The 26,728-nt window shown below is 53.6% G+C and overlaps 1 protein-coding gene across 2 annotated transcripts; it reads left to right on the top strand.

The window, feature by feature from the left end:
* Window positions 1-4: 4 nt before the first annotated feature.
* USP31 (ubiquitin specific peptidase 31) lies at window positions 5-26,728 on the top strand. Of its 2 annotated transcripts, none has more exons than XM_027468908.3 (16): window positions 5-784; window positions 8,738-8,875; window positions 9,333-9,421; window positions 10,537-10,629; window positions 11,742-11,877; window positions 12,408-12,552; window positions 13,336-13,519; window positions 13,674-13,785; window positions 14,242-14,336; window positions 14,650-14,727; window positions 15,162-15,291; window positions 16,577-16,696; window positions 16,855-17,080; window positions 17,933-18,091; window positions 18,821-18,973; window positions 19,537-26,728. In XM_027468908.3, exons 1-16 carry the CDS (start codon window positions 185-187, stop codon window positions 21,078-21,080), a joined length of 4,002 nt encoding a protein of 1,333 aa, XP_027324709.2. In that variant the 5' UTR covers window positions 5-184; the 3' UTR covers window positions 21,081-26,728. The 2 variants fall into 2 exon arrangements, with proteins under 2 accessions (XP_027324709.2, XP_071880234.1); XM_072024133.1 differs by lacking the exon at window positions 5-784 and adding an exon at window positions 6,363-6,803.

Here is a 26,728-nt window from a genome sequence, read left to right on the forward strand (position 1 = left end):
CGCCCGTCGGGGGGCGGCCGTGCCCTCAGCCAAGATGGCGGCGGGGCCGGCTTCTGCCCGGCGCGGCCATGGCGGCGCGGTCACGTGGGGCGCGGCCCGCCCCGCCCGCGGCATGGCGGCGCCGTGAGGCGGCTGCGGCCCGGGGCTGAGCGCGGCGGGGGGATGCGCGCTGCGCCGCGCCGCCATGCAGCGGGTGGGCGGCCCCGGGCCGGCGGGCAGCGCCAAGGAGAAGCGCTCCTTCAGCAAGCGGCTGTTCCGCGGCCGGGCGGCGGCGGGCGGCGGCGGCGCGGCCCCGGCCGCGGCCCCTGCCCCGGCCCCGTCCCCGGCCGCGGCGCCCGCCTCCGCCGCCCCGGCCGCGGCCCCGGGGCGCTCGCTGGGCGGCTTCATGAGCCGGGTGCTGAAGACCCTCTCCACGCTGTCGCACTACGGCGGCGAGCCCGAGCCCCGCGGCCCGCAGGCCCCGCGCCCGGCCCCGCCGCGGGCGGCCGGCGGCCTGGGCAGCTGCCTCCCGCCGGGGCCCCCCCGCAGCCCCGAGCCGCCCCCGCCGCCCGCCGCCGGCCCCGAGGCGGTGCCCGGCGTGGCGGGGCTGCGCAACCACGGCAACACCTGCTTCATGAACGCCGTGCTGCAGTGCCTCAGCAACACCGAGCTGTTCGCAGAGTTCCTGGCGCTCGAGCAGTTCCGCGGCCCCGCCGAGCCCGGCGAGGTGACGGAGCAGCTGGCGCAGCTGGTGCGGGCGCTCTGGACGCTGGAGTACACCCCGCAGCACAGCCGCGACTTCAAGGTGAGCCCCGCGCCTCCCGCGTGCTCCTGGCCCCGTGAGCTGCCCCTGGGGCCTTGCCGGGCGGCACCGCGTGGCTGCGGGGTGTGAAGGTGGCGCCTCTCGGTGCCCTGCCCGCACCGTGCCCCTCGCTGCCGGGCAGCCTGGCCGGGTCCCGCTCCATCACCGCGTTCATGTCCCCATGGGCCTTTCCTGCGGTCAGCAGGTTGCTGTCCCCCCGTGTCGGTGCCGTGGGACGTTTCCCCCGCACTGCTCGGGGTGCTGCAGCCCACCTGGGCGTGGGGTGTGTGTGGGCACCTTGAGGAGCAGCAGACAGCCCGGACCCATGTGCGGGTGCCAGGTAAGTGGCAGCACCGTGTGTCCCCACAGCTGCTCGGGGCGGCCGCTGCTCAGCTCCTCGTCCCCAGCGGGAGCCCCGGGCAGGTGCCAGCGCACTCACTGCTGACAGCACTGGAAGCCAGCTGACAGCTCTGCTGCTAATTGCCTGGCGGAGGTGCCCGTTTTGCTGTTTCATACCTCCCTTGTGCCACGCTAGAAGTTGCAGTGAACTTGTGGCAGGGCCGGGAGCACCGGCAGTGCGGAGCAGGGCGGCTGCTGCAGGAGCTGGTGCTGCCGGCGGGGCCGAGGCCCTGACCCCAGCACTCCCCCCTCTTGCCCTGCACACCAGAACCACGCGGTGCCCGGCATGGGCAGAGCGGGGTCCCCTCCTCCCGGCCTGCAGCAGGGTCCATGTGCCTGTGGTGTAACCGCACCCTGGAGCGCCTTTGGGAGAAACGAGACCCAACTGCTGTGAAAACACTCCGGGCCTGCCGTGCTTCTGGAAGCCGCTCAGGGTTGTTGAGCTTTGCCGTGAGGGCTGCCTGGCACGGCCGTTGGCTGCAGGGAAGAGCAGGCACAGGGGCAAGGGCCACGTGCAGACCCTGGCAGCCGGCACCGCTCGCTCACGGGGCAGCTGGAGAGCGGCTGCCAGCCCCCAGGCTGCCGGGGGCCTGCCCTGCTGTGATCTCCCTGCCCCGGAGCCTTCCTGACAGCAGCAGAAATCGTGGGCTCCTCCTGAGTAATAAGAATCAAAAAGCTTGAAGGCGAAGCTATCTTTTGGCAGCACAGCTGATAAAGGGGAAAGCAGAGCAGCTCTTAGGCCAAGGAGTGCTCTTTGTGCAAGCCCAAGGTAGAGGTGCTCAGATAAGAGAGGCAGAAAGAGGAAGGGAAACAGATACGTGGATTAAATTAAGGCCATGTTCCAGGCTTTGTTTTTTTCCTAGTGGAACTTTCTGTGTCTGTTGGCCACCATCACTAACGGTAAGTGAGTGCTGCTCTGCTCCTTGGTGCTGTAGCTGGAGCACATCAATCTGCTACCTGCCAGGCCCTGGGAGGCTTTAAAAAGCCTCTTGCTGGGGGGGATCTTGTGCAAGCAGGTCCTGCTCAGAGCCATGCGGTATCAACAGGCCTGGGTCCTACTCCAGGGGACTTTGTTGTCGTGTCAAGTGCTCGGCTGTTTCTGCACAGGGGTCAATTACTTTCACTAGTACATTAATGCCTCTGAAGACAGTCAGGTAGCCTGAACCTGCTATTAAATGCCGTGTTCTTAATTAAAAATTTCTTCAGCAGCAGACTTGCACGGTTAATTTAAATGTATAAACAAGAGGCTTGTATTTGAGACGGGTGAAGATTGGTGTTTTCACTCTGGAAACTCTTGTTTGTTTGTTTGTTTGTTTTTAAAGGGCGAAAAGTGTTTTCAGGACAGTTGTTTCGTGCTTTCACTCCAATAGTAGCAGTTACTGACAGTAACATTTATTTGGTACTTGAGCAGCTCTTTATCCAATGTGCTAAGAAGTGTTTCTGTTTGTGGGGTTTCTTTTTTTTTTCTTTTCTGTTTTCCTCTTTTGGTGCCATGTATAATCGGGTAAAGGCAGTCCTTGATTCCTAAATCCTTACCTGCAGGTGCTAAGCATATTTTGGGGTGCAGGATAACACTTATCTAGCTCATTCTTACATCTGTAGGCATTTTTCTTGGGACACTTTTCCAAGAGAAGGCCTCTCAGTGTCCTTGTGGACAGGGCCCTTGGAGGGGGTGAGTCTCTTGATGCTCTCTACCCTTAGCTGTTTTTTTCTTGGTAGTATTCAAAGCATTTCTCCTTGTTTAGGTTGGTCTTTGAGAAAATATCCATCCTACGGACTCATGAATCACAAAGTCCTGCTGCTAGAAACGAGCACAGTGCGATTGAAACAAGTGGTTGTGTAGCTGCGGGGCCAAGGGGTCGCTCTGCGGGTGATCTGCAGGGCTGTGCCCTACGGGGCAGGGAGGGAGCCCCTGGAAGCGACCTCCCCGTGCTCCTGCTGTGGGGCATCGGGGCTGCCCCGGGGGCTCTCCTCGTCCCCAGCAGGTCCTGGGAGGGGGCAGAGGGTCTGAGGGCTGCGGGGTGGAGGCAGGACAGGGAAGGAGCCGGTGGGTGCGGGTGCTGGCAGTGCAGGGGCACCACGCACCTCCCCTTGGGTGGCACAGCAGAGCCGGGCACTGCTTTGGCTCCCCGATTGCCCCCTGCTCTCGTGCAGTTTGTTAGCAATCCTTCCCCTGACAGCTCCGTCCTTTTTATTTTCCTGCCTAAGCAGAGCTGCTGCTTTCATAACTAGTGCCAATATTGCAGCTCGTGCTTCCTCTCTCCCCTTTGTGATGGGGTGACAATAGCAGCAAACATCCATTGTGTCAGCAGGAGCTGTGCTTCGGGCTTGTTTTTTTGCAGGAGCTGTCCCTGTGTCCCCACAAAGTTGCTGGGAGCTCAGCTGTGCGGACAGAGCGCCCTTTGTGCTGGGAGCCAGCCTGCAGCGCTCGGAGGTGCTGGTGGGGTCTTCACTGGGGAGGAGTTTCATTTAAACTACTTGGGTTTTAAAAATCCTGTACACTTACCCAAATCCTCTCCCTTTGTCCTTCTCGGAGTTCCGATCTGTGGACAGTGAAGTTATTTTTTGTTTGGAGGCTTTCTTCTTAGCTTGGTGTTGTGGTCTCACCCGGCTGGCAGCTGAACACCACAGGGCCATGCAGTCACCCTCCTGCCTCCCTCTATGGGATGGGGGAGAGAAACGGGAAAGTGAAGCCCGTGAGTTGAGATAAAGACAGGAAAATAATAAGAACAATAATAATAATGACAATAATGATGCTAATAGTACTACTACTAATGATGTGTACACACAAGTGATGCACAATGCAATTGCTCAGCACCCGCTGACCGATGCCCAGCCTAACCCTGAGCAGCCGCCCCCCATCCCAGCCAGTCACCCTATATACAGCTCAGCATGGCCCCATAAGGTATGGAACACCCATAAGGTATGGAACACCCCTTTGGGCAGTTGGGGTCAGCTGTCCCGGGTCTGTCCCCTCCCAGCCCGTGCTGCACCCGCAGCCTGCCCGCTGGCAGGACAGCGAGGAGCTGAGACGTCCTTGGCTTGGTGTGAGCACTGCTCTGCACCAAGTGAAACCTCGGGGGGTTATCAGTGCTCTGCTCATCCTGAGCCAGAACACAGCACCCTGCCAGCTGCTGGGAGGAAAATTAACTCTGTCCTAGCTGAAAGCAGGGCGCTAGGCTGGCTGCACACCGGAGTGTCTCGGTGTATTCCCCAGCCGCGTGCAGCTGAGTTTCGCAGTGCTCGTGTTTCAGAAGAGCTCTTGGTGTAAAGGCTGAAGTTGGGACAAGCAGCCATCAGCTGCGGTGATCGCTTCTTTGTGAATTAATTAAACAAACAACACCCAACAAACTCCTGAATTGTGAAGCACCGGGGTGCCCGGTGTGCCTGGCTGGGAGCTGCAGGGGGGCTGCAGGTGGGTGCAGAGCTGGCTCGCTGGGCTTGCTGTGTTCTCCACGCTTTGGCCTCATCCAGCTGAGGTATTTGAAGGAGGCAGTGGCCTTCCCGAATGTGCTGCTCTTCTCTGTATCAGGAAAAGCCAGACGGGTCTGACACCCAGCTCTGAGAGCTCGCTGTCGGAGCGTTTCCTGAGGCTTGACCTGCGTGCACTTGGCCGTCCTGGCAAATCGTCTCCTCTCGGTTGTTTGCCTCGTCCCGTCGGGCTCAGCACAGCTTTTAGTACAGCTCACAGGGAACTGAGCACAAAGGCCCGGTGCTGTGCCAGTTAGCAGGGCGCTAACTGCACGTGCTGCGGTGCTCTTGCCTTTTGTTTTCCATTGTGTTTTTATTGCTCTTCCTCCTGGTGTTTCCTCCCCTTTCCTCTCTCCTGGCTGTGCCCTGTTCTGCAGGCATCGCCCATCGGTTCCTCCACCCACGGCCCCCTTGCTCCTGCTCCGTGCCCATTGCCGTGTCCCCGGGTTTCTCCCCCTGTGCTGCGGGGTGCTGCTGGCTGCGGGGTGCTGCTGGCTCAGCCCCGTCCCTGGGGCTGGGATGGACGCGAGCCCTGGGCTGTGCTGTCTGCTGGGTTTGCTGCCCCCAGAGCGGGTGTCTCATCTCGCCTTGGAGAGGGGAAGTCACCGTGTGAGAACTCAGGGACTCAGGTGAACACTTCATGAGGTGTCTGCTGTAGAAGCTGCCCAAGCACAAAACTGACTGTGGGATTAAACAGAAAAACACCACCAAATCTCTGCCCGAGCCTGACTTTACGATGTTCAATGGAAGGTAAATAACAGGCTCTCTTTCCTGCTCACGTGTGTTATTGTTTCAGGGCTGTAACGAGCTGGTTCCATCCGTTCATGCACAAAAACCTTTCCACAGCTGCTTCCTACCAGGAGCACGCTGGCAAGCAGCAGGCTGACATCTTTCCTGTGGTTGTCTGTGTTAGCTGGGAGAACAACAGCAGCAAAGGGGAGGCCAGGAGTTCAGCTATGTTTGGCTTTATTTATTGCATCTATTTAGAGCAATAGATGATTAAACTTTCAGTGGGCTGATAAAAATGATAATGCATCTTTGCCATAAATCTGCTGTATGGATGGACAGGGACTGGGTTGGTTGTAGGGTGCTTGCATTAGGGGTCAGGTACGTGCGTGCGTTCAATAGGAAATTATGATTTTTTCCCCCACTTATCTCTTCCAGCAGTGTGTCCATTCAGGATGTCTGTGCTGGTGTGCCTGTGGGGAGGGGAGGGGAGGGAAGGGAAGGGAAGGGAAGGGAAGGGAAGGGAAAGGAAGGCCTCGTCCCCTCCCCTGCCCTGGGGCTGTGCTGAGGTGTGCCCGGTGGGCAGGGAGCCCCGGCACCGTGTGCTCCTGGTGTCCTGCAGCCCCCGGGGTGTGGGGCAGAGCGGGCTGCACGCAGCCCCCGGCTCGCTGGGGACTGGCTGGTGGCTTGCTCAAACTGTTCAGTTTGGGTGGGCTCCTTCCTCCCAGCCCCCATGCGTTCTGTGGCACCGCTGTTCTCCGCTCTGCTGTGTCTGCACCGTGCTCTCTCTGCCGGCTTTGCTGCCGCAGCGCCGTGCGGTGCGCTGGGAGGGAGGCGCGGAGCGCTCCACAGCAGTGGTGACAATGACAGCAATGACAATAATAACAATAATGACAATAATACCAGGCCACTTGTCACGGTGATGGCAGGAAGCGTGCGTAACGCTGCTGTTGCCGGAGTGTTTTTGCAGCACAGCCTCTTGTGAGGAAATGGCATCTGATACCTTGTAGTGCTTCCTGAATCGCTTCCAGCGCCGTGCCGTCCGTCTCCACGGGCAGCTCCGTGTCCCTGGCACACGCAGGCTGCGAGGAGCAGACCCGGTGCTGCTGGGACGGGAGCGGTGCCAGCACAGCCCCAGCCCCGCGCTCGCTGTGGGACCGGGCATCAGCAGCACCCCGCGGGGTCTGGGCGGGTGGTGTGCTGGTGGCACCGGGAGGAGAGTGACAAGAAATCGAGCCGGGATTCCCGAGCTCCATGGTTACGCCTGCTTCCACAGAGAAAGCCCCTGCACGCCTCCCTTTGGACTTGAAATACCAGATTCGCTTCCTCCTGGCAACGCCGAGGACCCTTTTATCTTCAGCTCTGTCTAGACGAGGGCGCAGTGGGAGCACCCGGTAGCTGGCTTCCCTCAAACAAACCAGCCCAGGTACGGCAGCCGGCTCCTGGCACGTCAGGTGGGGGCCTCCCCTCCGGCCTGGTGGCGCTCTGGAAGGGGCAAGAGCAGCAGCTGTGCTGGCTGCTGTGCTCCTGCACCTCTTCCTCATCCCCCTGCGCTCACCTCACCCTGGGGAGCGTGATCCATGGAGCCCAACATGGGGCTTGGCAGATTTTGGCTGATTGGCTGACTTTTGGTTCAGAACCTTACGCGGGGTTTCAAAGGTAAATTCAATTTTCAGAAGTTTTACATTGAACAAGGATGATGCTTGACAAGGAACTTTGTGCAGTTGTCCTGAATTCTTCCCTGTGCCCTTGGGTGCTGTGAACTGATCAGCTTGCCTTCCTTGCAAAGCGGATCTTGGACATTGTAGGTGCCGAGAGCACCCACGGGACGGGCTGGTGGCCAGCAGGGCCACGAGGCTGCATCTGCGGTGTCACTTCAGTACGGTGGTAACTAGGTACCACTCCTGCAGCTGAGCTACATGTAGGTTCCTCTAGGTCACTGAATCCTGTCCTGGTGTTTTTTGGTGGGTGAATGTCGGGTGTTCAGGCATCGGACCAGGATCTGCAGGGACGTTAACTGTATTTTCATGGTTTAGTGTTTAATGTTATAAACTGGTGCAACACAAACAAATCACCAAGCTTTCCGCTGATGGACAGTGAGAGGTATAAATAAGGCCAGCCCATGAAGAGGATTAAGGTCCTTTCTTTTAGATTATGTTTTGTCCTCCCCCCATAGATCTTGTTTTGCTTGATTGGAACTTGGGGTGGGGAAGGCTTTGCTGTCCTTTAACCTCTGAGTCCCTGCAGACTCCTTTCTCCCTCGGGACTGGCTCGCGGCAGCACCCGAGCTCCTGTTGGTCGAGCGCCGAGCAGGGTGCTGAGCTGCGGCTCTGTGTGGCAGAGGTGGGCACTCAGCGTGCACAGCTTGCTTGTCTCAGGCTGTGTTTGCATGGTTTAGCTGGAGGGTGCTGGTCCCTGTGCCTGCGAGGGTGGAAAATCTGCTGCCAGAAGGCTCGCACATCTGTAATGCGAGCAGATTATTTCTGTTTTCTGTTATTTTGCTGCCTCGAGGCAGGTGGGCAGATTAGAGGACAACGTGTGTCTATCGGTCCTTTCCCGTCTTTCCCATTGCCCCTCCCTTCTGGTGACCCCATTTTTGCAGGGATAAGGCCAGCAGCCCGGCCTCGTTTCTGCGATCTGTTGCCGAGTCAGACTGGAGAAGCAGTGGAGGTTTGGCACCGCGGGCATGCAGCGCGCCCGGAGCTGCGGGGCTCAGGTCTGCGGCTGCCCCCTCGCCCTGCTGCTGCCCCTCTCTGCGGCCCCGTCCCTCTGAGGCTCTGCCTTGCTCAGCCGGGCTGTGCCTGTGGCAGCGCTGCCTGACACCATGGCAGTAGGTTGCTGCTTGGCTGGGAACACACCAGGACCAGCCCACCATGTGCTGTGTGGCATTACTCAGAGAGCATTTGTGCCAGGCATCGGTGCCTGGTTCCCATCCTGCAGGGCTGTGCAGAGCTGGCTGCCCCAGCGCCGTGGGAAGGCTGGAAGCGAGATCAGGGGGCTGGGGCAGAGACACCAAACAGCTCCTGGTGTTGGTCGCTCCTGGGGAAAAATGCGGCAGGCGCCGTCCTGAGGAGGGTGGCACGTGTGGCCCAGCTGGGGGCTCGGTGCAGGTGTCCCCAGAGCTGCAGGGCAAGGGAAGCCTGTGGAGGTGCAGGTCTGTGTTGCTGGTGAACTTCAAGACCCTCCCATTCGTGTCCAGAAGAAAAACAGGTTGGATCAAATCCCTTGGGTGTGCTGGTGTCCTCCTGAGATGGCTTTTCCAGAAATTCAAGTGTAAATTACACGCATTCCCCAGGCTCTTCAAGCATACCCAGAGCAGTACGAGTTGCCTTTACCACGTGCCTCTCTGTGTCTCCGCAGAACATCGTGTCCAAGAACGCCATGCAGTACCGTGGGAACGCCCAGCACGATGCGCAGGAGTTCCTGCTCTGGCTGCTCGACAGAGTCCACGAAGATCTGAACAACGCGGTGAAGTACGGTGGCGTGCCGCCCCTCAAGGTGAGGAGTCTGCTGTGCGCCAGCCTGGGGCAGCAGCTATCGCTTTGCGTACAATCTTTCTTTTTAAAATAAATCTGCCTATTGGCTCCTTAACTCCGGTATGCAAACGGAACAAAAGCTTGGGTTAGAATCGTTTGTTTCTGGCCTGTGAACGTAACCAGATGTTTCGTGAGGCCCTGGCACGGGCTCCCTGCTGCAGCCCTTTGTGAAGGTTGGGAAGCCTGGCAGGGGAGCTGCCAGGAGCCTCATCTGGGGCGAGATCCCTGCCCGTCCTCGGCTGTGCCGCGTTCCTGCGTAACCACCTGCATGCTGGGGAGCACTCGTTGCTTAAAAACTGTGTGGTGCTGTCCTGCTGTTCCTGGTCAAGGAGCACACAAATTCGGCTAGGAGTACTGGAGCCGTCTGGTGCCCACCTACACGCTTGGCTATGCTTCTGGGCTTTATTCTTTTCTTTTAGCCACCGCTGGAGGATGATGTGCTGCTTGAGGGACCAGCCTTTCCCATCAGTAGTACTTTCGTGCAGGAACTCTTTCAAGCCCAGTACAGGTATGATGTGTTGTACCTTTTGAGGCGTTACTGCATGTACTGGTGACCCCAGTGTACTCTGCCCTGACCCTAGCTCACCGTACAGTTGAGGCTGGTGTCATGTTAACTGCTACTTCTGAATTGTTCTGAATAATTTTTAAACTAAGATCTCTCACCAGAGGAGAGAGAGAGAGTTTGACTGCCTCAGATTCGGTATATTGTTTGAAAATCTACAGAATGTGCCACCTCTTCAACTGCCCTGACCCTTCCTGAAAGCGAGCCAATGCTTAAGGGAGCAAAGGCCCAGGGCAGCTCGGTGCTGCGGGGCTTGCCCTGCCTGCTCAGGGGCAGGAGCCTGTAGCAAGACCTGGAGGTGCCTGGAGGCAGCTGGGGAGCTGCAGGTCCCAGGCTTCTTGCAGAGTTCTCGTTATCTGGTGCTTGGGAACCCAGAGTCGAATCCTTCCTCGTCCCTTCAGGGTATTTCCTGTGAGTTTCTCAGACTTCTGGGAAGTGAGCTTTCTAACTTCAGAACTACTGCAGGAAAACAACCTCATTTTGAGTTCCCCGATAGCTTGTATCTGTGCTGCTATGGGCACTTCAAATACTGGGTGTTCCCCCCAATGTTTGCCAGGTTTTCCTTGGCAAAGGAGACACCTTAAGCCCTGGTGCAAAGCCAGCATAAGGTGAAGGTGAATCTGAATGAGAGACGTGTTGTTTGGGGTTTTTCCCTCCTGAATAAGGGATCTGTGTTCCTGCAGTGCTCACTGTCCCCGTCTCTTCCCCTCTCTTCAAAGAGAAAACCCTTTCAGGTCTTTCACATCGGAGCTGCGATTGGTGAATTATTAATCTTGCAGTGATGCTTATTAAAAGCCAAATTCAGAGTCTCAAGCAAAGTCTTTTCCTGGCATGCCGTGTAATGAACTTGAGACTAATTACTCTGAAAGGATTCAGACATCCAGAGCCCCTTGCTCACCACGGCTGTGCCTGGTGCACCTCTGTGCAGAGCCACTTTGTAGGGAGGAAGAAGAGTGTGAGGACAGCCGAGCTGACACGCAGAGGCAGTAATTTGTGATGTGATCATTTATCCATTCCTGATGAGATGATGTGTAACTGTCCTCTTATTGGTGTTGTAACAGGTCCTCTCTGACGTGCCCTCATTGCCAGAAGCAGAGCAACACCTTTGACCCTTTTCTCTGCATCTCTCTGCCAATTCCCTTGCCTCACACACGGTATGTGGTTATCTGTTGGTTGTTTTCAGTGTAGTCAGAGTTGTGCAATTTGGTATAGAAGCAAAAGAGATGATGGCAAAATCTCTGTTTTAAAAGTCTCTTAAAAAAGTACAAGGACCTATATGGTATTTAAATCTTCAATTTGCAGGTAAATTGGATAATTGAGCCTTTTACTTGTTTCAGAGAAAGAAACCTTTTACTTGTTTCTTCACCCCTACCCTTCCAAAAACTTCCAAGAGAATTACTTTGTGGAGAGAAGTTATCTTTGATTCAGGGAACCAAAATATTTTGCTTTATTTATAGCATGTTGAAATTAAAAATGGGAGAAGGATGAAACTTTTTTTTTATTTTTTCATGGGAAAAGTCTCTGATCACTTTAATTTTAAAAAGCGAAGTTAAAAGCTCTCCTGCAGAATGTTTTGCTTTTGAAATACAGCTGTTGCCAATAAAGAAAAAGGGAAAAAATGTCTAGGTAAAAAGTTCAGAGCAAACATCACGAGATGCTTATTTATGTAGTGGGTAGTAGGGCTGTGCAGCTCCTTCACCTGATGCTGTGTGTGCAGAAACTTTGTGTGGGTTCAAGAAGCAAAGGAACGAAGTAATGACAGTACTCAATGTGAAGGTGTCAGGTTTGGTTCGAAGCTCCTGCTGCACCGCTAAGTGGAGGCTGAGGGGGCTTTCCAGGGAGAGCTGCCCCGCTGTGCTCCTCTGAAGGCATTGCTGTTACTGCTGGGGGAGACAGGACCTCATTTAGAGAGACAGCCCGGAGATCTGTCCTGGTGGTCACAGCAGCTCTCTTTGAATATTCCAAGCTACTGCTTTGGGCTGACGCACATCACAGCGCGCTGGCTGGGAAATCAGATTGTCTTGCAGTGGAGAGTTTTATTTTTAACTCTGGGATTTTTTTCCAAGAACACTATTTGCTTGTAGGAACAAGCAACAGCAGCCCATGTAGTAAGAAAAGTCTTTAGAAATCCCACACGTGTGTCTGGCTGAGTTGAGCACAGCTCTGGGTCGTCAGCAGGGCCCCGTAGCTCGCAGCAGCCTGGGTTGGGGTGGGTGCCCCTGCAGAGGGGGGAGCTCTCCCCAGGCAGTGCCTCTGCTCCCCGCAGGCCGCTCTACATCACCGTGGTGTACCAGGGCAAGTGCTCCCACTGCATGCGCATCGGCGTGGCCGTGCCCATCGCCGGGACCGTGGCCAGGCTGCGCGAGGCGGTGTCGTCGGAGACCAAGATCCCCACGGAGCAGGTAAGGGCTCGCCTTGCCGGGACCCCTCGTGCAGAAGGAGGGCAGTGCTGAGGCTTCCAGCCCGTGGGAGCGGTGCTGGCCGGGTAGGAGCTGCAGTTGGCTGTCCCTGTCTGGATGGGGGAGCAGGGTGGTGGTGACCTGAGTCACTCTTTTCCCTGTGCCTTGACCCCGTGACCGCTCGCGGTGCGAGGGCAGCCGCCTGTGCTGTCTGTGCTGTCCTGCCCCATGCCCTGCGATTCCCACGCGTGGGCAGCGAGAGAACTGTGGGGCAGCTATGGAGCACGCACAGCAATTCCTCTGCAGGAGGAGTTCCAAGGAAGCTGTCAGATCCACCAGCACCCCCTCTCGTGCTGCTGTCACCCCAGCTCCAGTGTCACGGCCGTCCTTTTCCCGGCTCCTCGTGCTGGCTGGCAGCAGGGTGCTTTGAGGGATGCCACCCGTGGCGGGTAGCCCCAGTCGAGGCACGGGGCAGCTCAGCAGGGCCAGGACTGGTGGCATCAGGGGCTCTGCTTTGCTTCTGCTGGCTCTAGATCGTGCTGACGGAGATGTACTACGACGGGTTTCATCGCTCCTTCTGCGATACTGACGATCTGGACACAATTCACGAAAGTGACTGCATTTTTGCCTTTGAGACCCCGGAGATATTTAGGCCCGAGGGTATCCTTAGTCAGAGAGGTAAGTGGATAACTGCGTGGTGCCCACCCGGGTGATTAGATGAGGAGGGCTTGGTTTTGTAAGCAGATGTACTTGATAATGAAAGCGCCACAAGTAGACGATGCCCTGGTGTATTGATTTCAGCTCTGACTTTGTCCAGACTCATTCCAGCAGACTCAATTCCCTCGCTCCCTCAGCTGGGAGGCTGTCAAGAAGTGATGTACGTGGCTTTCTTCCTCTTCCTGGCTCTCATTCTTCAGGCCAGGCTGGCTTCTTCTGAGATCTGTTGTTAGGCTTGCTTTAAAGGCCTGATAGGGGCCAGACCAAGCCACCGAAATTGTGTTATTTAAAATCAGATTGCCAGTGATGAACAAACAGTCTGAGGAATGAGAAAACATTTTCTCTGTTAAAGCTCAAGAAATTCAGCTTTTCTGTGCCTCCCTCTCAGAGGAAGGGAGTAATTGCATCCTGGGTAGACAGAGGGTAATCAGAGGCAAATTTCATTATTGGAAGTAACAAGGAGGGTGTCTGCCACTTCAGCTTCTCATGCAGTCAGACGAGATATGAGTATTTGCACAAATTACTGTGAAAAATCAGTTAGTTGAGCATTACATAACACTTATTTCTGTAAAGAAGTAGGCACCATGGAAAGTAATTGCTCACTGAAGTCTTTGTGCGAGGCTAATAAAAATGGTCAGTCTCACTTCCACGCCGGCCTGCTCCTTGAGGCCCAAGGAAGGCTTCCCGAGGGGGATGTATATTGTAAATAATGGTACAAAGTATCCCGTTCTCCTAATTTTTCAGGATTACATGTGAACAATAACCTGAATAACTTGAAATATGGCACTGAGCACTCCCGAACAATATCCTACTCTCAAGGAACAGTGAAGTCTGGAAAACTGGAACAGCCTTCTACTAGACAAACAGCAAACGACAAGATTGTCTTGCTGGTGTGTAACAGAGCGTGCACTGGACAGCAGAGCAAAAGGTGACTGGCAGCTTCCCGGCCAGGCTTACGGCTCTGGCTGCTTCCTTGGTGGCCTGGGTTTTACTCACCGTGTGGGGCAAATGCAAGGTGCGGGAGGGACGGCTTGTGTGCACGCTCTTCTGATCTCTTCCTCAAATGTTACTCCTTTCTCTAGGTTTGGCTTGCCCTTTGTGTTGCACCTGGAAAAAACAATTGCTTGGGATATTCTGCAGAAGGAAATTCTGGAGAAGATGCAGTATTTCCTGCGGCCTGCAGCCTGCTTGCAGGTGAGCCAAACAATGTGGCTGCTTTGAGACTAAGTGGGAAGGGAGGTTACTGGGAGCAGTGGATGTGCTGCGCTGGTGCCTTCCCATATTTCTTAGTGCAGTAGTGTCCAAGTCTGATGTGCTTTTGTCTGCTGTTTGCTGAATGTTGCAGGTAAGAGTAGACTGATCAGGTGAAGGAATGACATGCTTCTCTTCCTTCCTTACCCCCGAAAGCTACTCGAGAAGTCAGTGCTGCTGTGTGCACTGGAAGTGGTGCTTGCCTTAAGGGAGGCTGAAGTTTGCCTGGTGACTGATGAGCGTGTGTCTGATGGGAGTTCCCTCTGAGCAGCACCTTGTCTGGTCGCTGCAGAGGAGGTTTTGTCTTTTGTAAAACACATTCTAGGATAAACTATTTGCCTGTGCTGTGAGGTGATATGTGTTTGAGTCATTCAGATGGCTTCTGTTGTCTTTCTGCAGGTTTGCCCGTTCAGCTTGCGAGTGGTCAGTGTTGTGGGCATAACGTACCTGCTACCTCAGGAGGAGCGGCCCCTCTGCCACCCAACAGTGGAAAGGTAGGCGGCAGGGACCGGCCACCTGGGGCTGGGGATGCGGCCGCAGGGAGAGGGGCAGTCCTGGCACAGCTGCATGCGGTGGGCTTCCTGGGCCTGGGAGCTGGGAATGACTGAGAGTCCTCAAGAAGCTGTCAGGATTCCTCCGTGGTGTGTCGTGCTGTCTGGAACCTACTTTTTTTTTAACTGTCCAAACTTGATCTGGGAGGCAGTGGGGGAAGGTGAAGGGCTAAAGAAAATAAGTTCCATGCATATGAAAGACAACATAGGCCTCAGATTCCAAGATGGGCTAATTTCTGTCTGCTCCTTTCTCCAGGGCATTGAAGTCGTGTGGACAGGGGGGAACTGCTCATGTGAAGTTAGTCGTAGAATGGGACAAAGAAACTAAAGATTAGTAAGTATGCAGTAGGAAGCCTTAAAGTGAATTTACCTTGACAGCCTTGCTTGCAGCCAGTTTGGCACTGTGCTGTCTTTGGGACCCGGTGGGGGCCGTGCACACTGAACGTGCTCTGACCCGGAGCCCTTTGCCCTGCAGCTGGCATTCTGCGTTACAGAGCAGGTGTCTCACCTGTAGCTGCTTCCCTCACCAACTATATTCATGTGAGACATCCTGTGGGCAGTGAGCTGCTGCCGAGATGCTGCTGAAGCTGCTCACGTCTGTGTTCTGTTGTGTTGCTTTGGTGGGGTCCTGCCAGGCAGCTCTCGCTCATGGATAATGAGACAAATGCAGGAAGGAGCTGCTGGTTCTGCTGCTATCCTTGTGTTGGCTCAGCAGCAGCGTGGGGAGCAGGTGGCTGTGCTGGTAAATGTGTTGTGTCTCTGGTGCAGCTTGTTCGTGAACACGGAGGATGAGTATATTCCAGACTCTGAAAGCGTCCGCCAGCAGAGAGAGCTTCATCACCAACCTCAGACCTGCACTTTATCTCAGTGTTTCCAACTGTACACCAAAGAGGAACAGGTAGGGGCATGCCTGTATAGCAGCCCTGACTCAAGGCCTGGTAGGTCTGTGTGCTGCTTGAATCCCATGCTCAGCTGCGTTCTGCAGACACTGATGTGTTGAGGCAGGAGAATAAATTTGTTAACACAGCACTAGTCACCAGTCCTGCTAGCAGAGCTTTTCTGTGGTAGGAAGAAAGCTGAGGGCAGTACTGCTCCCCCTCCAGTCCCCGATGTTCAGACTGCAGATCACAGGAGCAAGTTCCTGTGCTTCCCCCTGTGAAACAGCAGTGCCTTCTCTGGCGTTCAGGATAAGGATCAGATCAGTGTGGCACTCTGTGGGAATGTGCTGCTGTCGTGGAGCAGTCGGGTGCTCCCAGGCCTGAGCTGGGCAGCTCCCAAGCTGAGTGGGGACCTGCTGGGCAGTCACACAGGGACAAGGGGCTCCAGAAGTGTGGCTGCACTTCTCCAGCTCGGTTCTCGGTGAGAGGAGGTGGAAGGGGCAGGAGCGATGATGTGCCCCAGCGCAGGCTAGAGCTGGGTCTGGTCTGGCCCTCACCTGGAACATCACACGAGTGATCTGTGCCTCTTTGCCAGCAGTCTCTAATCCCCTGTAAAAAGGGATGGTCCCAGATGTGGACTGTGGACCTGCGATTGAGCTTTAATAATTTTGGAGCCTCTCTTGTCGCTTCTTTCAGAAGTGAGAGAAAAGTTGTCTGACAGCTTACAGCTCTGGCTTCTCAGTTTCCTGAGCATGGGGCTCTGGATGGAAGTACTTGTCGTGCTTGTGGCTTTTAAAAGATACCATCTCCTTGGTGGAGAGTGAAAAGCTCCGTCTGTAACTTTGTGCTACTGGGACATGGGGAGACATGGAGAGGGTTCTGACAGGTGTCAGAGAAGAAACTTGGAGTATATCTGTAATCCTTCTGTTCAGGTTCCTTCTTTGCTGCTGGTGTTCCTGTAAGGATACTGCTACTCAGGCTGCCAAGCCTGCTGGCTTTTTCCTTTTTTTTCTTAATTTCTAAGGGACGGGGGATTTGAAGGATGGAAATAGTTTCTCTGCACAGCAGCACCAGCTGAATTCTGTCTTGCAGTGGGAGGTGCCTGTGCCGCGAGGCACCCCTCTCTTGCCTCATTTGCTGTTTTGAAAGGTATCAGTGGGAGCCCTGTGTTTCTGATGAGCTTGATGAATGCTGGAGGTAGCTGAGGTGCGTGTGTCAGTGCCAGCACTGCGCCTTGGGCAGCGGGGCAGTGGTGAAGAGCTGCCATGGAACCAGGAAACTAATACCTGCTCCTGCCTCTTGTAGCTTGCCCCAGATGATGCGTGGCGATGCCCACACTGCAAGCAGCTGCAGCAGGGCAGCATCACACTGAGCCTCTGGACCTTACCTGATGTTCTCATCATACATCTCAAAAGGTTTAGGCAGGTAAGAGTGCCTGCGGGGGTGCTGGATGGGGAGCGACCTGATGAGAGCATCTCAGCAGCAGCTGCTCTGTCTGACACATCTCTTCAGGGTTTTGTTAGTTCTGCCAAGTGCGGTGGCCTCCCTGCCGCTGCAGCTCGTGCTGTCCTCCACTTACACAGGAAGGAGACCGAAGGATGAAACTCCAAAACATGGTGAAATTCCCCCTGAGTGGCTTGGACATGACTCCTCACGTTGTAAAGCGCAGTCAGAGCAGCTGGAGCCTGCCGTCTCACTGGTCACCCTGGAGGAGACCTTACGGCCTTGGAAGGGATCCTGAGGACTACATCTACGACCTGTACGCAGTCTGCAATCATCATGGCACCATGCAAGGGGGACACTATACAGGCAAGTGCTCTGCAATGTTATGTCCTTTAGATCCTTTCAGAAAGAGAACAGTTCTGTTCTCTATCCTGTCCGTATTTTTTTCCTCTCTCTTGACAAAAGGACCTAACCCAGTTCAGAGGGGCTGGCTATGTGATATTGGATGGGGAACTTTTATGACCCTGGGAAATGAAACAATGCCTGTTGACCCCCAAATGTCCTACTGTATGTTCCTTTCTCCTTTTTTTTTTTTTTTTTTTTTTTTTTACCTTGTGTGTAATGTCACCAGCCTTTTATGTCTCAAAAATGCTCTTTCCCACCACTGTAGTTGCCAGAGTCTTTTATATATGAGAAATATTTGCACATTGCCTGTGTGTACAGTGCAGGTTTTGAATTCCTCTTTGCATGTTTTGGCAGCTCCCAGAGCAGCCAGAGGTAGGCTAAGTTGTTTGGTGGTTCTTAGTATCTGTTCATTTTTACTCAGCCCAAAAAACGTGCATCTGGCTTTGTACTCTGCTGCACACCTCTGGGCTTCATCCTCCTGTAGCCTCCCTTCTGGGACTCCATCAGGAGGAGAGTCACTAGTGGGGCAGACTCTCCATGAATAACAACGTGGAGTGAATGGGGCCACCCCAAATAGTGTTCTGTTCTGAGCAGCAATGCTGAACAAAGACAATCCTGAGCTGTGAGCTGTTCATTTTATTCTGGTTGTCTCAGGCTTCCTTCTCACTAGTCAGACTGGAAGAGGATGTGTTGCGTGAATAAATCTTTCATTCTCCTCTGAGTTTATCATAGCAGATAAAGTCATGTTCAAGTTATCATACGGGAATCCTGATAGTAGGGGTGAGGAAAGTCTAATGGTAATGTTTCTCTCAGCATATTGCAAAAACTCGGTTGATGGCCAGTGGTACTGCTTTGATGACAGCGATGTTCAGCAGCTTTCTGAAAATGAAGTCTGCAAGCAGACAGCATATATTCTTTTCTACCAGAGACGCACAGCAATCCCATCGTGGTCTGCTAACAGCTCTGTGGCAGGTAAGCCCTGTTACCTTTGTCAGGGAGTGGATGTAGTTCTTGTCCTGCATGGAACTGAGGAATTTTCTGCCCGCCTCTGCTTACACCCCAGCTCTCTGTCCCAGAACTCACAGTGAGCTTGTCTCAGAGTCCTCTGCTACACCGAGGAGATTGTGGGAAACTTCCCACCTGTTCTGCTGCCCAGCCTTATGTACCCCATGCTAGTTATGGCAAAGAGGCTGTGGAGATGGGGGAGCCCCCTCCAGTGCCACATGTTCAGAGCTGCCCTTGCTGAGCCAGGACGTAGCCGTGTGGCTGGTTCATTCCCCCTGCCAGTGCAGTAGATCTCAGGTAAGCGGCCAGCAGCTGGATATGTTGGTTGTGGATCTGGGCTGAGCTGTGGGCAGGTACAGGCTTGATGACTTGTCTTTGTAAATAAAAGGGTTTGCAGGGTGCATTTGTGGCAGCTCGAGGACTGTCCTCCACCTCTGTGCTGTTGCACGGAGGCACAGATTCTTTTGATTCATACTGGGACAAGTGTGATGGTCTCTGTTGCTTCTGACACTAACTGCATATGAGTGGAGGTTTATTTCTGCATGGTCTGGATGCTGTGGCCATGTGAGACAGCCCCAGACTCAGTGTCTGTTGAAGCTGGTGCAGTACTGCCCTGGCTCTGTGGCCTTCCCAGAGGTTTCACGTGTTGTGCAGCTCTGTGCTGTTGGTCTGATGTCTCTGCCTGATGCCTTGCAGGCTCCACGAGCTCCTCGCTCTGCGAGCACTGGGTCAGCCGCCTTCCTGGTAGCAAGCAGCCCAGCATCGCTTCAGCAGCATCGTCACGGCGCACGTCTCTGGCTTCGCTCTCTGAATCGGTGGAGCTGACCGGGGAGAGGAGTGAAGATGATGGTGTGTATTAACGATGCAGCGCTTGGGGGAACTGGGTCAAAAATATTTTCTCAGGCACTAACTTGTCAGCTACAAGATCCCTACCAGGACAGCTGCAGGTGAAGTGGTTAGGATGGACGGTTTCTCTAGCAGCTGGGGGAGGCAGGCACGGTGTCAGCAGGAGCACAGGTGGGCTTTTCTCTGGTGTGAAATGATGGGCAGGAACCTTAAGGAGCCTTTCAAAGAAAGAAAATATTGTCAACTAAACCTCTCAATCAAGTATTTTGTGTTTTTATTTTCTTTGGGTTTCGCTGCAGCACCTTTGCAGGGAGGCTGACACACTCCTGCTGCTTGGTACAGGCACTAATTGTCTGCTGCCCTGCTGTATCTCTTCCCATGTGACTCCCACCATGGGGTTGACAAGACAGGCAAACTTTTTGTTGAATTCCTTGTTCAGCTGTTATGCAAGGAACGGTGCCTGTGGTGCAGGTGAACTGTCTGACTTGTAGGGGAAGGGCATCTGTGGATGGGTGGGATAAACTGTGGGCTTGGCTCTCATACTGATGATGTTGCTTCCTCTCTAGGAGGATTTTCAACTCGGCCCTTTGTGAGAAGTGTCCAGCGTCAGAGCTTGTCGTCTCGATCCTCTGTCACCAGCCCACTGGCAGTGAGTGAGAACGGCGTCAGGCCCTCGTGGTCGCTCTCTGCAAAGCTGCAGTTTCGCTCCAACTCCCCGTCACGCTTCTCTGGAGATTCCCCAGTACACACCTCTGCTTCCACCCTGGAGAAGATCGGGGAGGCTGCTGATGATAAAGTCTCCACCTCTTGCTTTGGCAGCTTGAGGAACCTTTCTAGCAGCTACTTGGAACCCTGCGATGGCAGCCGCCGAGAGCACAGGACGGCTCGCAGAGCCCCCCTGGCTGTCATGGAAGGGGCGTTCAGGGAAGAGTCTGTTGTAAGGACATCTAGCTCAGACCTTTCAGATGGGCTTGGCAAAAGCTCTGTGCAGCCAGACAAGAATCACCCTGCTTTGGACCCTTTTGATAACAACAATCAAATTGCCTTTGTTGATCAGAGTGATTCTGTGGATAGCTCTCCGGTCAAGGAGGTGAAAGCCCCCAGTGGGACGGGACTGGCTCCAGAGAAGGCAGAGGGAACCCCTAAGAAGGCTCACAGCTCCAAGGGAGCTTCTGAAACAGACAAAAGCTTGAGGAAGGGAAGGACAGTCTTATCTACCCACGAGACCAAAGTCTCTCGCTCTTCTCCTCCTCCCCAAAAGGGTTCCCAGAAGGTTTCCCGCTCTAGGAGTAAGACTGACTCCTCCAGGGCCAGTGGGCGACATGGGTCTCCTGCTCCCACTCAGGCTAGGAAGGACCACAGCACCAAGCCCCTTGAGGTGGCTGTCCCAGCAGCTCAGCAGAAGCAAAAGTCAGGTTCTTCTCCCTCTTCCACAGCTGCCAAGAAAGCCACATCAGGCTCATTGACTAAGGGCTCTTCTGCTGGGAAGAGCCGGACTTCAGACCGAAGCCTCAGCAGGGAGGGCTCTAAGATAAGCCTGGGCTCGGACAAAACGAGCGTTACCAGCAGCTCAAGAACGAGCTCCCCGCGGATAAGCCACTCCAGGAGTGACAGCAGGGCAGTGGACAGCAAGCACGTGAGGAGCTCCTCCATGGCCAACCTGCGGTCTCCCAATGTCGGTATGCGCTCTGGGCTGAAGAGGGACAGCAAGTCAGAGGAGAAGGGGTTGTCCTTCTTCAAGTCGGCCTTACGGCAGAAGGAGACCCGGAGGTCAGCAGACCTGGGAAAGACCACAATGCTCTCCAAAAAGGCAGCGGGTGGCAGTTCCAAGTCAGTCAGCAAAAACGTGCTGGAGGACAAGTCTGAGAAAGGTGGTGTCCCACCAGCCTCTCAAACCAATGCCAACGTTACTGCAAAAGAAAAGCTCGTCCCAAAAGATGCCGCACCCAACAAACACTCGCTGCTCTCCAGTCGCAAGTCCAAGTCTTCCCAGCTAGATCCCGGAGCCCAGTCTCCTCCTTCCAGTGGCAAGCAGTCCGCTGACAAGCCACTGAAGAAGTTACCTTCCAGCATGCAGGTGTCCATACGGCCTTCTCTGGAACCTCAGTGAAATGCTGCAATCCAGGTGTCTTTTCTGCTGAGAAGCTAATTTATTCTGAGCTCTTGTTTTTTGTTCATGTGCCTAATGTATGTTTTGAGGAGAAGTTAACTGCGAGTTGTTAAAGCGCCTTTTGATTCTGCCATCAAACCAAATAGCCACAGGCAGGCAGCACCGATGCAAGTAGTCTATCTGGAGTCATTGTTGAACCCGAACGCAGCTGTCCCATAGCACTTGTGCAGGAGTCTCTTCGTAGAAAATGCAACAACTTCCTTCAGACTCAAGGTCTGAAATGGGAAACCCAGTTGTACTGACACTGGTGTGCTTCGTAGAGCTGTGAGCTGGTGTTCCTTTGGTCTTTTTCTGAGCAGGCTGTGTCTGCACTGGCCTTGTTCTGCGCTGTGGAGGATGCGAAGGAAGCCGGACAGGAGAGCCTCCCGCTGCTTACGCGCTCTCTCGACCCGCTCTCCCTACTCCCTTCCATTTTCTAGCTTTCTTAAGGGCAATATCTCAACACTAATGTTGTTTCTCAGGTATATACTCAGCCAGTATAGGAGGGACTAGCATTAGTGGATGGACAGAAAGGTACCCGTGTGTCTGTGCGTACGCGTGTCTTTGTAATAGATCTCACATTTGCATTCCGACAGCGGAAAGATTTTTCCATAAAATGTTATCTGCGTTTTTTGTTGCTCTGTCTGTGAAGAGTTTTACTGTCCACACCTGAGGCGACCTCTAGCCTGTTCTCTTTAATTGCTTTCTCTCTTCTGAAGCACTATACTCAGCAACAGGAGTCACTGAGCAGCAGCTGGCTCCAGCCCGTTCCTGTGAGAGCGGCTTGTTGGTGCGGTGCCCCGGGAGGTGGCTGTCCCCGTGCGCCCGGCGGGCAGTGCTGCTGGGACCCCCGCCCAAACTCCTGAGCAGCGGCGTTTCCTGATGTGCTCAGACACTTCCCTGGCGTGGTGCGGAGTGAGCACCCGTTACGTCCAGCTGTGGTACTTGGCCAAGGCAAGTGTCGTCCTGTCTTCTCTGCCTTCTCTGAGCGAGGGTTGGAGGGGCCGTGCCCCGGAGCCGTGCTGGGGTTGCTGCCCTGCTCCTCCCTGGTGCACTCCTCGTGTTCCCCACGGTCTGCCCCCTGCGTGTCTCTTAGGGCCGCGGTCCTGTCCCCCTCTGGGTGTTGGTCTGTCAGGGCTGAAGCACTACATCTAGCGACATCCTTGTTTACGTGCCCTTCTCCAAGGGGAGATTCCTCAAGCTCTTTAGGATTCCTCTCTGAAGGTGGATTCCTCAAGCCCTTTTGTATACTCATGGTGTCATTTTTTTTAATTTCATGAGGTTTTATTACTGCTCTGCATATCCTTTCTGTACGGCAGCAGCCTGTCGTGTGGCTCATGGCATGCAGCAGCTGGCAGTGTGCTGTGCACGCTTGTCTTTTGGTGAGGTCTTTGCCTGCTGCCCAGTCTCATTCAGTGAAGCTCCCGGGCTCAGCCTGCAGACCCCTGCTCGCTCGTCTCTCCCGTCACCGCGGCAGTGCCCTCAGTCGAGCAGTTGCTTGCTGCTGGCCTGTCCCAGCTCTGCTCCTAGCTGCCGTGCTGGTGACCCTGCAAGAAGCCTTGCCCCAGGCTGCTCGGGCGCGTTGCTGCTCCTTGGGTTTGTTCTCAGCTCACCACTTACAGCTTTGGAGAGAAGCGTGCCTCGGGGCAGCTGCCGCCTGCTGCAAAGCTGGGCTGCGGAGCTGAGCCGGGGAGCCGCAGGGCTCTGTGGCTGCAGCACAGCCCTCGGCCTGTCCTGGCTGAGCCCTTAGGACCTGCCTCCTGCATCCCAGAGGCAATGCCAGTGGCCTGCATGTTTTTACGGTCTGTTGGACTCTGTGCTGTGCCCTGGACTATATTTTTAAGCCTGAACATGACCATCTTCCTGATCCGTTCCTTCTCCCATGCGTTGTCACCTTCTCGTTTAATGCAGCAACAAGGAGCAAAGGTGGTATCGCTTGCTTCTTAAATGTGTAACTTGGGTTATTCTCAGGTTATTTTTTGTTATACCCAGCAGAGCAGAGGAGACTTGCTTCACATTTTGGTACTTAAATTTCTCCCTGAAATGCCAATACTGAAGTACTTGTTTAAGATTTGATCTGCATTAAGATCTTGCAACGTGTTGGCTCTTCTCTTGTAACAACTCTTCTAGCAAGAATGTAATTCAGGTAGCTGTTGCTAACTTGGTTTGACATCCTTTTAATAGACAGAACCTAGTTCTCTGCGTTTCACCACGGGACGTTTGTGAAAGGCTATTTTTATCAAATGACACTTTCTTTTCATGTCATCCATCATTCACTGGAAAAGTTCCAACTGGAAGATGGTGTATGGTTTCTGAGGTGTTTTTTGCTAATGTATTGCATGTCTGTGCTGAAGGAAACTTGAAGCCATGTCCAAGCTGGCATTTCAGCCGAATGCCAGTTCAGAATGTTTGTATTTGGGGCAGGAGAGTGGTCATTAGAGCTGCCGTTAGGATACAATGGGAACGAGAGGTCTTGGTGCCAAGCGTTCCCGTAGCTGAGGTTAAAAGCAGTCAAAGCTCTGCATTCCCAAGATAAGTTACGTAGCCCTTCCTTTTGTGCTTTCTGTAATTTCTGATGGAAACTGCTGCCAGCTCCAGCACTGTCCGCTCTGTGTACGCTGCCAATTTGGTTTTCTACCCGGCCCTCTGAACAACAGCAGCTCTGGTGCTCAGACGCCTCGCCCCATGGATGTGTGGGGTGGGCTGAGGAGCTGGCCCTGCCAGCGCCCCGTTCTTCCCATTGAGCTGGTGTCGCAGAGTGACTGAGAGCTGCTGCTCTTCTCCGGGGGGCTGCCAGCACGTGGCGTCTTCTGGCTCAGGAGGGTTTGACTTCGGGTGTCCTCAAGCAAAACGCTTCGACTCGCAAGGGTGCCCTGTTGTTGTTGAGTGTAAGACACGTCGGGCAAAATGTGGAAGGCAGGGCTGTAGGGACCTGCAGAGTGCGGTCCCTGCTCCCGTGGCTGTGTCGATTCTGTAACAAAGCGGTTTGGAAAGTAGCTGCCTGCTGCCTCTCTGCGTCCTCTGCTCTCTGGTCTCAGATTTCCAGCAGTCTGTGGATTTCTTTGCGTAGGAGAGGGCTAAAGGATGCAGGCCCAGGATCAGCAGTGTCCGTGATGGGTATAAATCCAGGTCTGATCACCGCTAAAACCCTGGCTTCACCAGTGCTGTAGAGTAAATCTTTCTAAAACTGATGGTGGGCTCCTGCAGGCCTTATTTAAAGTGACTTGAGGAAAACCATCAGGCTCCTCGCTTTAAGCAGACTTGTTTCTTAGCCCTTTCCTGCAGAGGAATCCCGGTCTGTGTGCACCACGCTGTCCCGATGTGGTTGTGGCCCAGCTCGAGGGGTGCTCCAGGGAGGGACCTTCCCAGCACAGGCTGGGGGCTGTAGGATGGCGGGGGGCTTGTGCCTGCTCCACGGCAGCCGCTAGTGCCCGGCCACCCCTTTCCTGAAAGTTCGGGCCCTGGAAGGCTTTGTGATGTGCTTCTAGCCGAGGTCGGATGGAATTCACCTGGAATTCACCTGCTGGGGTCTGCCCGTGCCCCTCATCACGCCCCTGGTCTGAGGCTTGTGCCGGGGGCCAGCCCTCAGGGCCCGGGAGAGCAGCGCCCTCATTGCAGTGCCAGGTTCCTGCTGGGGTCACCTACAGAAATTATTTTTACCCTTTTTGGGCTTTGTCTTTTGGATAGTGTTTAGTAGTGTACAACTTATAAGCACATTTTCAACGATGTGTATTCAAGAGGCACCTCTTATTTGTATTAATCACATTTGATAGAAGATCTGGTGCCTGCAGTTCTCAGTAACTCGTGTCTCACTTTGGATGTATAAATTGTAACCCTCTCCAACTTACCAGATATGGCTAAAAAAAAATAAAAAATAAAAACGCTTAGGATAGAAAATTAGCAGCTTAATTACAGTACACTTACTGCAAGTGCCCTCATCCTTCTTAGCTGCAGAGTTGTTTGCTTTCCAAAGCTGAAACTTGAGCATGATCAACCATTTTTTCTACGTAATAAAGGCAGTTTTGCATGGCAGTTCTCTTGCTGTACTCAAATGCATGCACTTATTAACTATGCAAGCATCTAATACAAACCATAGACCGTGCTTTCAGTATCCAGAGCTGCTCCCTCGGTGCCGGAGCACTGCTTTGACTCTGTACTTCTGTTTCTTGGTGCAGCTATGTGTCAGCACACAGGAGCATGTACCTGGTTTCCTGCTTTATTTGCACATCTTTGATTCTTTTCTTTGCAGAATTTGGGATTACTGACAAGGCTGGAGTGTAGCATAACGTCAAAGGAATTTGAAATGTTGAAATGAGAACAAACTGGTTTTCTGTATTGTATTGTTTTCTCTCTTTTTTTCGTTTTTAAAAAAACAGGAAAAACCCGATCAGTGTTCGTATGTAGCCTGCCACTTTGTGTACCTGTACTGACACACTCTGCGCTGTGGGAAGAGGCTGTGCCCGTGGTGGTGCTCGGGGGACAGCCCCCAGCAGCCGCCCCCCGGGCCAGTCCCAGTGCCACGGCTGGGGGCTGCCCTGAGCCGTGCCCGGGGCTCCGCTGCCTGGGGAGGGTGGGGAGCGACATTCCGGGTGGTTTTGCTGTCATCTTTCTTTCTATCTTCGTCATTGCCTTCTGATCCAAAATAATTTGGCGGCATCTGATGTTATCTGTGGAGGGAACTGAAATTTAGTTTTAATCTGTGGTGAGATGAAAGTTCTATGCGGTTTCCTTAATAAAAGCACCATGAAGCATTTCCTATTAGGAGCTTTATTTTGTAAAAATAAGGGTATGTGAAGACTTGTATGTTATCTATATTAGGTTTAAAGGTTTAGGAAGTCTTCTATTTTTTTTAAAGGCGATAGCACTCAATTTATCTGCAAATAGTGTTTTTTAAAAGACACAGATTAAAACTAAGTGTAAACACAAATTGTTTTGCTCTAGGCCCTGCAGCACAAACGCGCTGCAAGAAAGTTAGCGTTAGGTTTGTATGGCATTTGTGCAGTGCAATAAGAAAACATTTTTAGGTGCTACATTGCCTTGGGTAGGGTGACACAAGGGAATACAGGCTACAAGTGGCTACATTATTTTCTTGTGGCCTTCCAAGTATTAATTTGTACAGATTTGCTCACCAACTGTGCCTCACCATTGGTTAAAATTGAATTTTAAGTCCTGTTACAAATGTAGTTTCTCTTCTGGACACAATGTCAGATTTTACACTGGAATATCTACAGTTCTGAAAACTGCATGTCACATCACTGTACGCCGATACTGGGACGTGGGGCTTGCCCACACCTTTGATATTCTCTTCTGTATTTTAATGTTTTTGAACTGTACAGTAATCTGGAGAGCAGGCTGTCTTTACTTGGGGTTGAACATTGTACCATAAATTTTAAATTATTTGAGGACAAGTGCATGAGACTGTGTCAATGCCTTTTATTATTTATTTGTATGTTTTATTATTCAAGGTGTATGCACTTTTAATACGCAGAATTTATATTTTTATGTTAAAAATCATTTTCTTTCAGAAAGAAGAGTTTGAATATGAGGAATTGGGATTCAGTGGAAAAAGGGGAATATGTAATAAAATACAATAAATTTATTACTAGGCA

This window comes from Anas platyrhynchos, chromosome 15 (genome assembly GCF_047663525.1).
Source record: "Anas platyrhynchos isolate ZD024472 breed Pekin duck chromosome 15, IASCAAS_PekinDuck_T2T, whole genome shotgun sequence".
Lineage (NCBI taxonomy): Eukaryota > Metazoa > Chordata > Aves > Anseriformes > Anatidae > Anas > Anas platyrhynchos.

What these genes read in the sequence shown, in the direction of transcription:
- USP31 (XM_027468908.3), top strand. Translation starts at nt 185, where the DNA reads ATGCAGCGGGTGGGCGGCCCCGGGCCGGCGGGCAGCGCCAAGGAGAAG. An exon ending in GGGTATCCTTAGTCAGAGAG is followed by an intron (nt 12,553 to 13,335) that starts GTAAGTGGATAA and finishes CTAATTTTTCAG; the next exon opens with GATTACATGTGAACAATAAC. An exon ending in GACAAAGAAACTAAAGATTA is followed by an intron (nt 14,728 to 15,161) that starts GTAAGTATGCAG and finishes TCTCTGGTGCAG; the next exon opens with CTTGTTCGTGAACACGGAGG.